The sequence below is a fragment of the Chiloscyllium punctatum genome, chromosome 30, assembly GCF_047496795.1.
Source record: "Chiloscyllium punctatum isolate Juve2018m chromosome 30, sChiPun1.3, whole genome shotgun sequence".
Lineage (NCBI taxonomy): Eukaryota > Metazoa > Chordata > Chondrichthyes > Orectolobiformes > Hemiscylliidae > Chiloscyllium > Chiloscyllium punctatum.
The window spans coordinates 7,515,165-7,528,195 of NC_092768.1; the positions used below are offsets into that span (position 1 = coordinate 7,515,165).

Genomic DNA, 13,031 nt, shown 5'->3' on the forward strand with positions numbered 1-13,031 from the left:
ATTATATGGTCATTCAGAATGAAATTGTAGGGACACAATATCTGGGCATGGAATGCTTTTAAGGGAGCATATGGAAGAGTGCAAAAGCCAAAAAGCAGAAAGTTCTAACCTAAAATTTTGCAAAGAAAATAACGTGCATCGGTTGAAATAATGCTAGCCACACAAAGCCTCTATTGTGGATGTTAGGTGGGAGACAAATTGCAGTGGTGGGATTGTCCCCTGAGTGGAGTGCATCTGGAAAGGGAATGGGTAGTTAAACCATCGTTATGTAATGCAGGTAACATTCTTTCTCAACTGGTGGTTATAAAAATCTGAAGTATGGAGACTGTGCATTTTTTATTTTAAAAGGAGTCAATTTTATCTTATTCTCCAAACTAATAATTTAAACATCAGGAGCAAGTCGATCACTCACGTTGTCCGACGATATAACTGCTGACTTAGTGAAACAGCTAATCAACTTATTTTGAGGCAAGCATGCAGATTGCAATTCAGTTCCAGTACACCAGAGTTTTATTAAAGATTGACGAATAAAACGGTTAATTTGTCTTTGGAACAGTGCAACGAGACCCTACTTTGCAAAATCGCCTGTCTAGTTCTAAAACATTGGTTTCACTGAGATCGAATCATTGGAAATAATGACACGTGAGATGCTTCCTGACTTCTTGAACTATATCACAGGCTTGTAGAATTAAACGGGTTGTTTGGGGGCAGGGGTGTGTTTTGGCGGTGGGTGGGCAAGTGTTCAGAAAAGGAACATGACTTGGAAATTGAGTTGTCTGACAATCTTCAATAATAAAACAAAATCATAACATCACTTGAAGAAAGAGAGAGACTGATTTGTTTAGATCACTTATTCTGATGGAACCTTAATTCCTGAATTGAGAGAGTTACACCAAACAGCCTGGATAGATTTTGAGTCAGAACAAACACAGAGACTGAACAGGCTGGGATTATTTTCCCTGGAATGTCAGACGCTGAAGTGTGAGCTTATAGGGGTTTATAAAATCATGATGGGCATGGATAGACATGGTCTGTTCCTTGGGGTGGGTGAATCCAGAACTACAGGGCGTCGATTTAAGATAAGAGGTGAGAAATTTAAAAAGGACCAAAGGGGCAATTTATTCAGGCAGAGGGCGGTAAGTATATAGAATGAGCTGCCAGAGGAAGTGTTGGAGACAAGTACAATTGCAGCATTTAAAAGGCATCTGGATGGGTATCTGAATAAAAAAGGGTATAGAGAAATATGGGCTAAGTGCTGGCCAATGGGACTCGATTGGTTTAGCATGTCTGGTCGGCACGGACGAGTTGGACCAAGGATCTGTTTCTGTGCGGCACATGTCTTTGACTCTATGGCTCTATAAATCTCTGAGGCCATCATTTGATAAGAAGGAAATGGAGAGCATCTTGAGCACGTTGACGACAAAGACACAGATTAACAGTTTCTAGACAAAGTTAGAAGTTATTATTAAGTACATTTTTGCAGAAGAGATTGAATATACCAAGTTGATTGGGCAGAATTAACATGGTTTTGGACAATGGAGTCATCTTTTATGGATTAACTGGAGTTCTTTAAGAAATGAAGGTGTACTATGAAGAGGTTCCAGTGTCTGTACTCTGCTTAGATATCCAGGCAATATTTGAAAAGGTGATCCATCAAAGTGCGTGCAGAAAATGACAGCTCATGTTGTCGGGGATAACATACTGATACAGACAGGTTGATTAGCTGTCCAAAAGAAAAACAGAGAATATGCATAAATAGATTTTTTCTGGGCATCAATATATGGCAAGTTGTGCATGACAGCGGTCACTTCTGAGGCCTCAACTATTCATAATCTTTACAAATGACTTGTTCCAATGGACTAATATTATGATTGCTATATTTGCTGCTTTGACGAAACTACACTGAAAGGTAAATTTGTGCTGAGGTATGAGGAGTCTACAAAGAGATATAAATAAACAAAGCATTGTCACTGATATGGACAACAGAATTTAACATTAAAAACACAGTGACGTTGTCCATTTTGGCAGGAAGAATGAGAAAGGCTTTTTCTAACTGATGAGATGGTCAAGCTCTGAGATGCAGAGACATCTGGATGTCCTAGTGTTTGAATTGCAAAATGGTGGTTTTCAGGTATAACAAGGCATTGGGAAAACAAATGGAATGTTATCATACAGCGTATGAAGAACTGATAGCAAAGAAAGACGTCTACTTTTTAGAATCTTCTAACTTTACAACGATTCTGAGATGAGCGGGAGTTGATTCCCATGTGGCTACTGTTTGCATTCTAGATTTTATCAGAACAACAATCACAACATTAAAACTTCAATTATATCTACGTATATGCCGGTGACAAAGCAACATAGTCATGGCTACTTTGCTGTCCTGTCAATATGCCTGGCTCAAGTAGTTTTCTAACGTGATCATTGCACTGTCGATGATATTATGCAATCACTCACATGGTGGAAAGTTTCAACTAAAATGGTTTCAAAAACCCAAAACATCATTTGTAACTTGGATAAACATTTGCTCAGGAGAAGAGAAGGGTGAATAATCAGAAACACTGAAATTCATTTGTTGAGTTATTTTGACTCTGGTTGCAGTCAATTCAGAAGGCAAGTGTGCAATATATGTAAGCTGACCAAAGAGGGAAATAAATTCAATTGGTGTTAAATGTTCAGCAGATACTTCAGGAGGGTATCATTAAGTTACTGCGTTCAGATTAGTTGAATTTAGAAACCAGAAAAAAATCACAAGAATCTGTAATAACAACATAGAATATCATAAATATGTGTCAGGTCAGGAAGCATCTGTGGAGAGAGAGGGACAGAGAGAGAGACTAAGAGAGAGAGAGAGTTGGTGAGACTGTGAGACAGGGGGCCGGTACAGCAGAAGCAGTAGGGCAGAGAAAGAGAAAGAAATAAAAGCAAGGTCGAGAGGGACAAAGGGGTGGCTGCGGTCATGGAGAGAGAGAGAAAATAAAGAGGAACAGATAGGTGGAGACAGAGGGACAGTGGGTAAGAAATAAAGGTACAAATAGGTAAAGAGGAAGAGAGAAGACTTCGTCAAATCTTTCATTGTTCCACATAGACAAGAATGAATCGAAATGAGTTGCTGCAGGATAGCCCATATATCGCAGTTGCTGCTGCCAGAAGGAGCTGACAATGGAGCAGCTGCATTGTGACACTGACAAATAAGGCATTGACATGCAAGTTACCCTGTCGAAGAAGGGACTGAAGAAGGAGCACCGAACTCAAAACATTAACCTTGCTTTCTCTCCACAGATGGTGCCAAACTTGCTGAGATTCGGTCTGTAATTTCTGCTTTGGCTCCCAATCTCAAGCGTCCACCCCATCAATAACATTTGAACTTCTTGATGGTTTCTATGGCTGGATATCTCCAAGTAAACGTTGGTGTCCCATTGTTCTTGGAACAGGGCTTATCCTAGTATTCAGGAGGAGAGCCACTCTTCACAGATTGACCTTAGCAACTTGTTTATGACGCTGGTCAGCAAGAAATGCCAAGATAGAAACATAAGCAGTGAAATTGTCAGTGATGGTCGTTTGGATGTGAATGAATATTTACTTCGAAAAGTTGCTTGTGCTCTGGAACTTTCCAGCTGTGAATTATTCACTTAATGTAAACACCACGCACAAACACGGCTTGCCACACTGTTAGAATATTTGTGAATTGAAGCTTTTCCTCCAACAATCGTGTGCAGACCAACCGAAAATGCGAAGAAAAGTCAGTAATAGATACAAGGTAGTTGAATTGAATCAGTTCGGCTCTGGGTGTATATCGGCTGACCATTAAAATGTCCTGCTTCACATCAAGATTGACATTTGTTCGAGACTTTGATGAACGTTTGCAAAGCATTACTTATATTTGGAAACATTGAGTTTGAAAGTAGAGCTACACGGGATTTTGGTTTTCCATTATGTTTTTACTAAGTGTCAAAAAACCATTATTTTGGCATTTAGTCAAAACAACATTTCTGAGACATCATGTTGACTTAAGAAAAGTGATTAGACAGGCTCCCTTGTGAGATATTAGCTTAAGTGCTTAATCTAAGATTTACGATGCAGATCAAGTCAGAAGTCAAGGAAGCTCAACGAGGTTCAACTCAGAGACAAAATATCCACTGTGGCAGAAGGTCATAAAAATTTGAAAGTCCCCAGGACATTAAATACGGAACATAGTTTTAAACTGTATTAATAGTTCAAGTAGATAGTGCTGGGAAAATCTCAGGCTTTTGTTTTTAACAGTATTAATTCGTGTACGTGTCTCTTGATGAGAGAGAGTGTGTTAGAGAGAGAACCACACCTGATGAAGATGCATAGGTCACAGAAAGGAATTCCTTGAATTAGAAGTTGATTAGATTAGATTCCCTACAGTATGGAAACAGGCCCTTCAGCCCAACAATTCCACACCGACGCTCCGAAGAGCAACCACCCAGACCCATTCACCACTGACTAACGCATTTAACACTATGGGAAATTTAGCATGGCCAATTCACCTAACCTGCACATCTTTGGATTGAGGGAGGAAACCGGAGCACCCAGAGGAATCCCATGCAGACACGGGGAGAATGAGTAAACTCAACACAGACAGTCACCCGAGGCTGGAATCAAACCCGTGTCCCTGGAATTTAAAATTAAATATTAGAAAGCAAAATTGAACTGAAAACATTAAATCCATTTCTCTTTCCAAAGGTGCTAACCACTTAGCCATCACGCTGCACCGAACTCACAGAATGAAAATCCATTATTGGGTTTGAATACCTGCAAAGGATATTGCTGAGAGAAAAAACATTGATTTTTATTTGTTGGCAATGATAAGACTTTTCAACATTATCTGAAAATCTAAAAATAAGGAGCTCAAGAATTGCAAGTGTTGGGAAGTGAAAATATCACACCATATGATCCTGTAAATTGGTGCTGTTGAACTGTCGAGACGCATTGCTCTCCTGAACCAGGAGCAATTTTCTTTGTCTGTGTATGTGGACATAGAGGACTAAGAAGGAGATAAAAGTTACAATAAATAAATTCACAAGTTGATATATTGTAGTTAGTTTTCCTGTGATTAGTGCTGATTTGTTTGCAATGATTAGTGTTTTACTGTCACATACAAAAACCTTGTCAGTGTCTTGAGTTGCCCTGACTTTATCAGAAAAGGAAGCTGGTTGATAATTTTATTAAACCTTTAATACTTGTGACAGCCTGTGAATAGAAGGATTCCTGTATCAGTTCACTTTTGCTTATGGGTCATGACAATGCCACAGTTAATTTCCATTCTGTCATCCATATCTCAGTCAAGGCTTTCAGTAGATCTGGAGCCCAAATGTTCTGGTTGCATCAGAACTAATCATTGGCTTCACCAAAGCATCCTCCGAAATACGTTTTTTCCTGAAGTCCTTCCAACACTCTATGGTGACAACACTCTAGATTGATACATATATCAATCTAGAACTTAAGGTTTCCATCTTCAACATTACATTTACTTTTTTGCGCAACAACCAACACCGATATTAAGAGAGATTCCATCACTAAATGGCATGAAAATATTTTGCCTACTTCAATAGGCAGAATGTTTGTGATATTTTCATCAAGCTCAGTGAATTGGTGGCACATATTGAATAAATGAGAATGATATAATTGCCATTATGGAGACATGGCTGCAGGGTGACCAAGCGTGGAAAAGCTGGATCTTGGAACAGAATGTCAAGATGAAGAGGATGAATGCAACAGAACTATAAAGGGCACTAGCAATTTATTGGAACTGCTCATAGACTACACACCAGCACTGTTTGTTTGGGAAGGATATTAATTAGGAAATCAGAGGAACATTTAACAATACAAAAACAATACTTTTAGTTAACGATAATTGTTATATAACCTGGAAAAAAGTCATTGAGTACAAATACGATCGACATAACTTTGTTTTATTTCTTTTCTGAAATACTTGCTGGTTCAGATTTATTGCCTGTCTGTAACTGCCCATGAACTGACCAGTTTAATAGTTTAAGGCAGATTCACCCATTTTGCTGTCAGTCCAGAGTCACATGAATCCCAGACAAGGTACCTAAAGGATACCAGTGAACCAGATGGGATTTTACAAATATCGGAAGAAATGACAATGTTGGTATTAGGTTGATAGTTATTGAATTGAAATGGCAACATCTGCCATCTTTGGATTATAATTGCTGACCCCAGAACATTAATATGGGAGCCAGTGTTACTAGTCTGAGGATTTTACCACCACACTATTATTTTCTTCTCCAGAATATGCTGAGATGGGTTTTCTGGAGCCGTTTGTTGAGGAACCAACCAAGGAAGAGTTTAATTTCCAATTTTACACCTCACATTAACCAATGAGAATGGGCTAATTATTAATCTTGTTTTAAAATGCTATACTTAACAACAATGTCTGAATTAAAAGCTAAACTGATAGAAAGGCAAGATCTGGTGCTTGAATCATTAACATATGGCTTTGAGCAAACACACATTCATTTAAGAGAGAATGTAAGGTCTTCGAAAGCAACAAAGGAATTTAAATATTACTAAGCAACATTGAACTGAAAACATTAAATCGACTTCTCTTTCCAACGTTGCAGTCAGGCCTGTTCAATTTCTCTGGCCGTTTCTGTGTTTAGTGAAGTCAAATATTGCATTTGGTCATACATCACAAAGTTGATAAAAACTAGTAATCACAAAGATTAGATACACTTCAGTATTGACCATAGGATGCCCAAGCAATCAATAAAAAAGTAAGAGTAGAATATTGATTTTAAAAAAAGACAGGAAACTTAAAGTTGTAAATATTTCAACATGTACATAAAAAGTGATTAGCAGAGACAACGTTGGAATAGGAATATTTATAAAAACAAACAGATAAATTGCAGAGTTTAAAACAATTGCTGTGTGTAGCTGCTCAGAAAATGTTACAAGAAATCTCAGAGAAATGACAACTATCAATGAGAATGAAGAACTGAAAGTAATTTAAGAAACAAAATGTCCCGTATAAATCAATGGAGCAGAAGGTTTACACATCTCTGGCATCTGAAATTATGCACCCCAGTGTTTCAAAAGTGATGTTTAAACAGTTTCTGGACACAGTGCTGATCATCTTGGAAATTGGTTTATGGAATACAGATTTAGAACAGAGCAAATGCGAACCCTTGTTGAAAAAGAATGAAGAGACAAAGCACAGAATGCCAAACTTGAAAGCCTGATATGAATGGTCGGGAAAATCCTGGTAGACAATATAATCCGAAAAAAATATAATTGAAAAGCTATAAAATGATGGTCTGATTGAGCTGAGATCAATTAAATGGAAATAATGTTCGGCAAAGTTTATGATCTATCTGAGTCTGTTGCTGGTAGCATAGATGAGGTGGTGAAGTCAAAACTTTAGTGGTAACGTGTCTAGACTATCATTCTAGAGACTCAAAAAATGTTACAATGACCTGTGTTCAAATCTTGCTACAGACAATGGGAGAATTTAAATTCAATAAAAAAAGTCTAAAATTAGGAGTCTAGTGATGACCTTGAATCCATTGTCAATAGTGAAAAGATGCCATGTGATTCACTCAAGGCCTTTAGGGAAGACGCTGACTGGTTTACCTGGTCTGGCTGACATGGGGCTCCAGCTGTGGTTGACTCTGACGTTTCCTCAGGGCAATTAGGGATGGACAATAAATGCAGGTTGAGCAAGTCACCCCCACATCCTGAGAACGATTTAAACAAAAAGTCATTGAAGTGTACTCTGATTTTAAAAAGGTATTTGACATATTTGCGTAGATGAGGGCATGAAACAAAATTGGAACACCTGGTTGAAGGAGGTGGATTGAGGAATGGTCAGGTGTAACAAAACAGACAGGAGAACTGCATGGTCCATTCTCAGGTTAGCAGGCTGTAACTGGTTGAGCACTTCAAGTAACACTGCTTGGGCCCATGCTGTTCATCATTTCTGAAACACAATTTGGAGACACATCTAATATTTACAGTTGTGTGGATCACAGCATAAGAGGTGGTGATGTGTGCTGTCAGGATAATCAAGAGGCTACAAAGACTGAGTGAGTAGCGAAGAATATTCCAATAGAATGTAATTTCCCATAGTGCAAGGTTGCCACTTTGTTAGCAATGGTCGAGGTGTGGAATATTTATAAAAAGTCCAAAGGTTATAAAGTTCTGATGTTCAAAGGGCAATAGGTGTTCTTGTTTGTAAGTCACTACAAACTAGCATGCAGCTACCACAAGCAATTTGGAAGGCAAATGGTTTTTTGGATTTTAGTGTAAGATGATGGACATGCAGGAATAAGGAAGTTGTGCATCAATAATGTAGAACATTCGTGAGACCACTTGGAATGCCATTTTGGTATGCTCAACAAGTAAGAAGTCATATGTCTTCACAAAAAGGGCCGCAAAGTGATTCCACAGACTGTTTTCTGGGATTTTGGAAACTCCTGTGAGGAGAGATCGCAAAGACGATGATTGCGTTCTCTAAACTAGTCAAAAGTGAGTACTGCAAATGCAAGAGATCAGTGTGGTGCTGAAAAAGCACGACAGGTCAGGCAACAACCGAGCAGCAGGAAAATCAACGTTTTGGGCAAAAGCCCTCCCTATGAAGACACTAATATTGCGTCTTCTAAAGATTGGGAAAACGAGAGGAAGTCACTTTGCAGCGTAAAGATTCTATAAACACTCACAGGATAGAGGTTGGCTCTAGCTGAATCAAGGAATAAAGTTTCAGAGAAAGGAAAAACAGTTTAGGACCGAAAATGATTAAGCAGGTTCTGAAGCTCCTTTACTTGAAACTGTAGCTTAATGTGACATAGATAGTGGTCTGTTTAGGGCATCTCTCCTTTCTGCAGCAAGGAAAACAAATTGAATTTTGGAATTTGCTGCTAAAGGAATAGAACTTAAAAGATAATGAAGTGCTGCTGTCCACATCCAAGGCATTTGTGTGACTGCATGTGCAGTACTGCATACAGTTCTGATCTCTTTACACAAGGAGGGATGAAGTTGCATTAGATGCAGTTCAGAACGACTTCACTAGATTAATTCCAGAGATGAACTCTCGTGTTATGCAAATAAATTGGGCAGATTATGCCCATATTCGCTCAGGTTCAGAAGAATGAACGGTCACTCATTTGAGTAATATATAATGCGACAGGCAGATAGACAAATTGGATGTAGAGTAGATATTTCTTCCTATGGATCAACCTGGAACCAGGGGTCACTGTTTTAGGATGGTACAGTAGCACATTTAAAACAAGGATGAGGATGAGTTTCTTCTCTCAAAGGGTTATGAATCAGTTGAATTCATTACCCCAGATGTGGTGAATTCTGGTACATTGCGTACATTTAAGGAAGGGATAGATGGATTTATAATTAGTAATGTGGTGTAGGTTTTTGGGGAGCAGGCAGAAAAGTGAAGTTTAGCTTGAGGTAAGATCTAGCATGGTCAGATCAAATGGCAGAATGGGGCTGAATGGCCTCCTGCTGTTCCCAGGTCTCATGTTCCCGTTCGAACCTTCTGCCAGTTGAACACTCAGACTCACGTTCCCTCTGCCAAATCGTTCCATTTAGAAGACACAGCTAGAATTGGTGTCATTGGCTGTACATTGTTTCTCCAAACTATGAACCTGAACTCCTGGGTGTTTCTAGTTTACAACATTCTCCAGGGCCGACCATTATAATGGAAGTCCCAACAAAATACAATACCTCGCATCTTTCTGAATCAAACTCCCTCCGCCACTCCATGTCCAATTGTACCTAGATCTGTACAACTTTCAGGCTAGCACTGATAACTGACACCTTCGAAATTCGCTCCCTGTTCCAACAATGCACACTCACATCTATGTGTAACCTCTTCAAGAAAGACTGCAACAACTTAGTAAGTCTCCGAGGAATGCACTTGCCATACCTGTGATCCGTAACAGCTAAAGATTCAAGGACAGCATATAGAAGGGAATACCATCACTGCAAGTTCCCTTTCAAAGCACATGCCTTCCTGATCTGGAAATATACTGCCATTCCCTCACTGACACGAGGCCAATAATTCTCCTTGTCTCAGGCTCAGCCTATTCTTCAATATTGGCCTGGCCGCTGCTTCCTTCAATGACACTGACAAACCATCTCACACCTTCGGATAGTGAAAGGTCGTCAATTGCCTCTGTTTTCAGCAGAACATGCTTCAATCTCATCAATAAGTCGATTTCTTTCACACCTTGACTCATCAAAAATTGTTACAGTACTTTCTGTGCAAATCCTTTATCATTCCAGCGGCCTCTATCAACACACAATGAAAATTACCTCATTGTTTCCGTTTCTGGTTCAAAGTTACATGGTCTTTTACCAGGCATTATCCAAATGGATGTCTTCTGCACCCTCAGAATTAACCCTAACCTGCCAATGTGACTCCCTAAACCATAAAAAACTCTGCAGTTGTGGTCTCACTAATGACTGGCTTACTATCAGTCCCAACATTTTTGATATTTGAACCATGATGGTCACATGTGATATGGCACACTTTTGAAATGGGTGGATCTTGGAACAGGTTTTCTTGATCAGAGACAAGGACACTACTAGTGCACCACCTGACCCTTATCTTTATATTTACTGTATATCCTGCACATTCCATCCTCTAACTCACTTCAACATTTTTAAATCCTTTGTGGATTGCTCCGAAAATTTCAAGAAAAAAGACAACGTTCAATGTCAATCGCTCTATTAAAATTGGCATCTCGGATTTTGTTCTGTTGGGTGAGTGGGCATCACTGACTAGTTTGGGAATTTATTGCCCAGAGGTGTATGAAGAGTCAACAAGTGGGTCTGAGTCTGTTGTCCATATAAGTAAAGATATCAGAATTTCTTTCACAAAATGACATTAATTCTTCGATGACACTCACTCTTGACAATCACTCACGTTTTCATAGCTTGTTAATGAATGGACATTTTTTGCAATTTGAGATATGGGATTTGAACCTGTATACCTAGTTTATTAATTTTGGGCTCTGGATTACTGGCCCAGTGAGGTTATCACTCCACCATCATCTCTGCCATAACTATAAGTTAGTCACATATCTTATAGAGCAGAGAATAGGGATATTTCAGCACATACTTCACCTCCTCTCTGAATCTCCTCTGGGTCAGTGCATAAATGTAAGTGTTTGTGCAGGAGCTGGTGCACATCAGCAGGAAAGCCGCCATGATTGCCAAATAGAGCGAGTTTGACCCTTGGAAAGCCACTGTGTTGGTAACGCCGACACAGATGTGGATGACAGTGATGGGTGCGGTTAACACCACGAAGCATCCGCAGATGGTGAAAAGCAGAACGATGGAGGCCCTTCTGCTCTTCAGTTCGGGGTCTCTGCACATCTCCCCAGCACCACCTCGGCTGCTCTTCAGGGCCTGGCGAACTCTGCTGGCGACTAGGATGTGGCGGGCAGTGAGAGAGTTCAAAATTAGCAGAAGAGGAATTGGAAGAAACATGTTTGAGATGTTGGTAAGCCACCGATGAGCTGTCCAGACTGGTGAAGTGAGATAACCAGTGACTGTGTGGCACCCCCACTGTACATTGTTCAGAACTTGAATGGGCTCATAGCGAAAAGGCAAAGGAATGTTGACCATAATGCTAAGAGCGCTCACAATGGATATGACCACATTGGCTGTTCTCTCAGTGCAATACCTCGCCTTCAATTTGTTGCAGCATATTGCTACAAAGCGGTCAAAGGTGAAGGTGATGGTAAACCAGACGGAGAGTTGGAGGCTCAACCCTTGCAGGAAGACACTGAGTCGGCATGCAGGAGTGTAGTTCAGCAGTGAGCCCGGGAAATGATACTTGAAAATTTGGTTCACAAGCACGTTGAAAACAAGGACCATCAGATCTCCTGTTGCCATGGCAATCATGTAGTGAGTGATTCCTTTGGAAAGGCCGCACTTCCCTTGGGAAAGAATCAGCACTGTCATCAGGTTCGCTGAAAAAAAAATCCCAATTGTCACACGTATCAAAATGCCGATCAGAAATGAGCACAGTCAAGGCCTGGAATTACAGAAGGAGGGTTCCACAAGATTATGGGCTGCTTCCTGGTGATGCTAGACTTGTACATCAATGAACAAAACTAACATCTTAGTGGCAACACATTATCTCTCTCATAGAAGTATTCTGAAGGTGATTTCAGGAGTAGAATAGAACTCACTATCACTTTGCAACCCTTGGCCTGCGGATGTCAAGAAAATAAATGTTGCTGCTTTGGATGCTTGGAGAAAATTCATTCACCATATTCCTGGGATTGAGGTCTTTTGCTGCTGTGAAAAATAGTTTATGCCTACATCCAGTCAAATCTAGAAGAACGTGAGGTGATCTCACTGAAACACATAAGTTACTGAGCAGACAGGATATGGTGGATCACTGGGAAATGCACTCCTCTTCATGGGACAATTGGGAATACAGTTCAGTAATCAGTAGCTTATCTTATCAAACCGAGATAAGGACATTTCTTTTCTGTTAGTGGCTGTTTGGTATGTGAAATGCTCTTCCTCTGAGGGCAATGGGACTGAGTTGGAAGGACTGAGTTGGATTACTTTGAAAACACAAGACGTTGGAGGACTTTGGAATGCACGCAGAAGTCCAGATCTTATTCTCATCAACAATACTCCAACTGAAATTTGGAACGGTTTCAAAGGGCTACATTGCCTATTTCTGTTCCGAATTTGTAGGTTTCTGTGTTCCTCTCCTGTGGCTAACTTTCGTCAAATAAGTTGTATTTCTGAGATGTCTTATATGTATGCCCCTACCATTAAGAATCTGTCTATGTCAGGCCTTAAGCATACATGTGGACTCTGCCTCCACAACTCTGTCTGTGGCACGGAGTTTCAAACATTCACAATTCCCTAGAGAGAAGAAATGTCCTCTCATCTTAGAATTAAATTGACACTGCTTTATTCTGAGATTGTGTCCTCTAGGACATTTCAAAACAGAACATGCAAGGAAAATGTTGCAACATCTTTCAAGCACTTACCAAAAAAAA

General features: G+C 39.9%; 1 protein-coding gene across 1 annotated transcript; it reads right to left on the bottom strand.

The window, feature by feature from the left end:
- Positions 1 to 11,073: 11,073 nt before the first annotated feature.
- LOC140455065 (probable G-protein coupled receptor 139) lies at positions 11,074 to 11,970 on the bottom strand. The gene has a single exon (XM_072549730.1). The coding sequence runs from the start codon at positions 11,968 to 11,970 to the stop codon at positions 11,074 to 11,076; it is 897 nt and encodes a 298-aa protein (XP_072405831.1).
- Positions 11,971 to 13,031: the final 1,061 nt, after the last annotated feature.

What these genes read in the sequence shown, in the direction of transcription:
- LOC140455065 (XM_072549730.1), bottom strand. Translation starts at nt 11,970, where the DNA reads ATGACAGTGCTGATTCTTTCCCAAGGGAAGTGCGGCCTTTCCAAAGGA.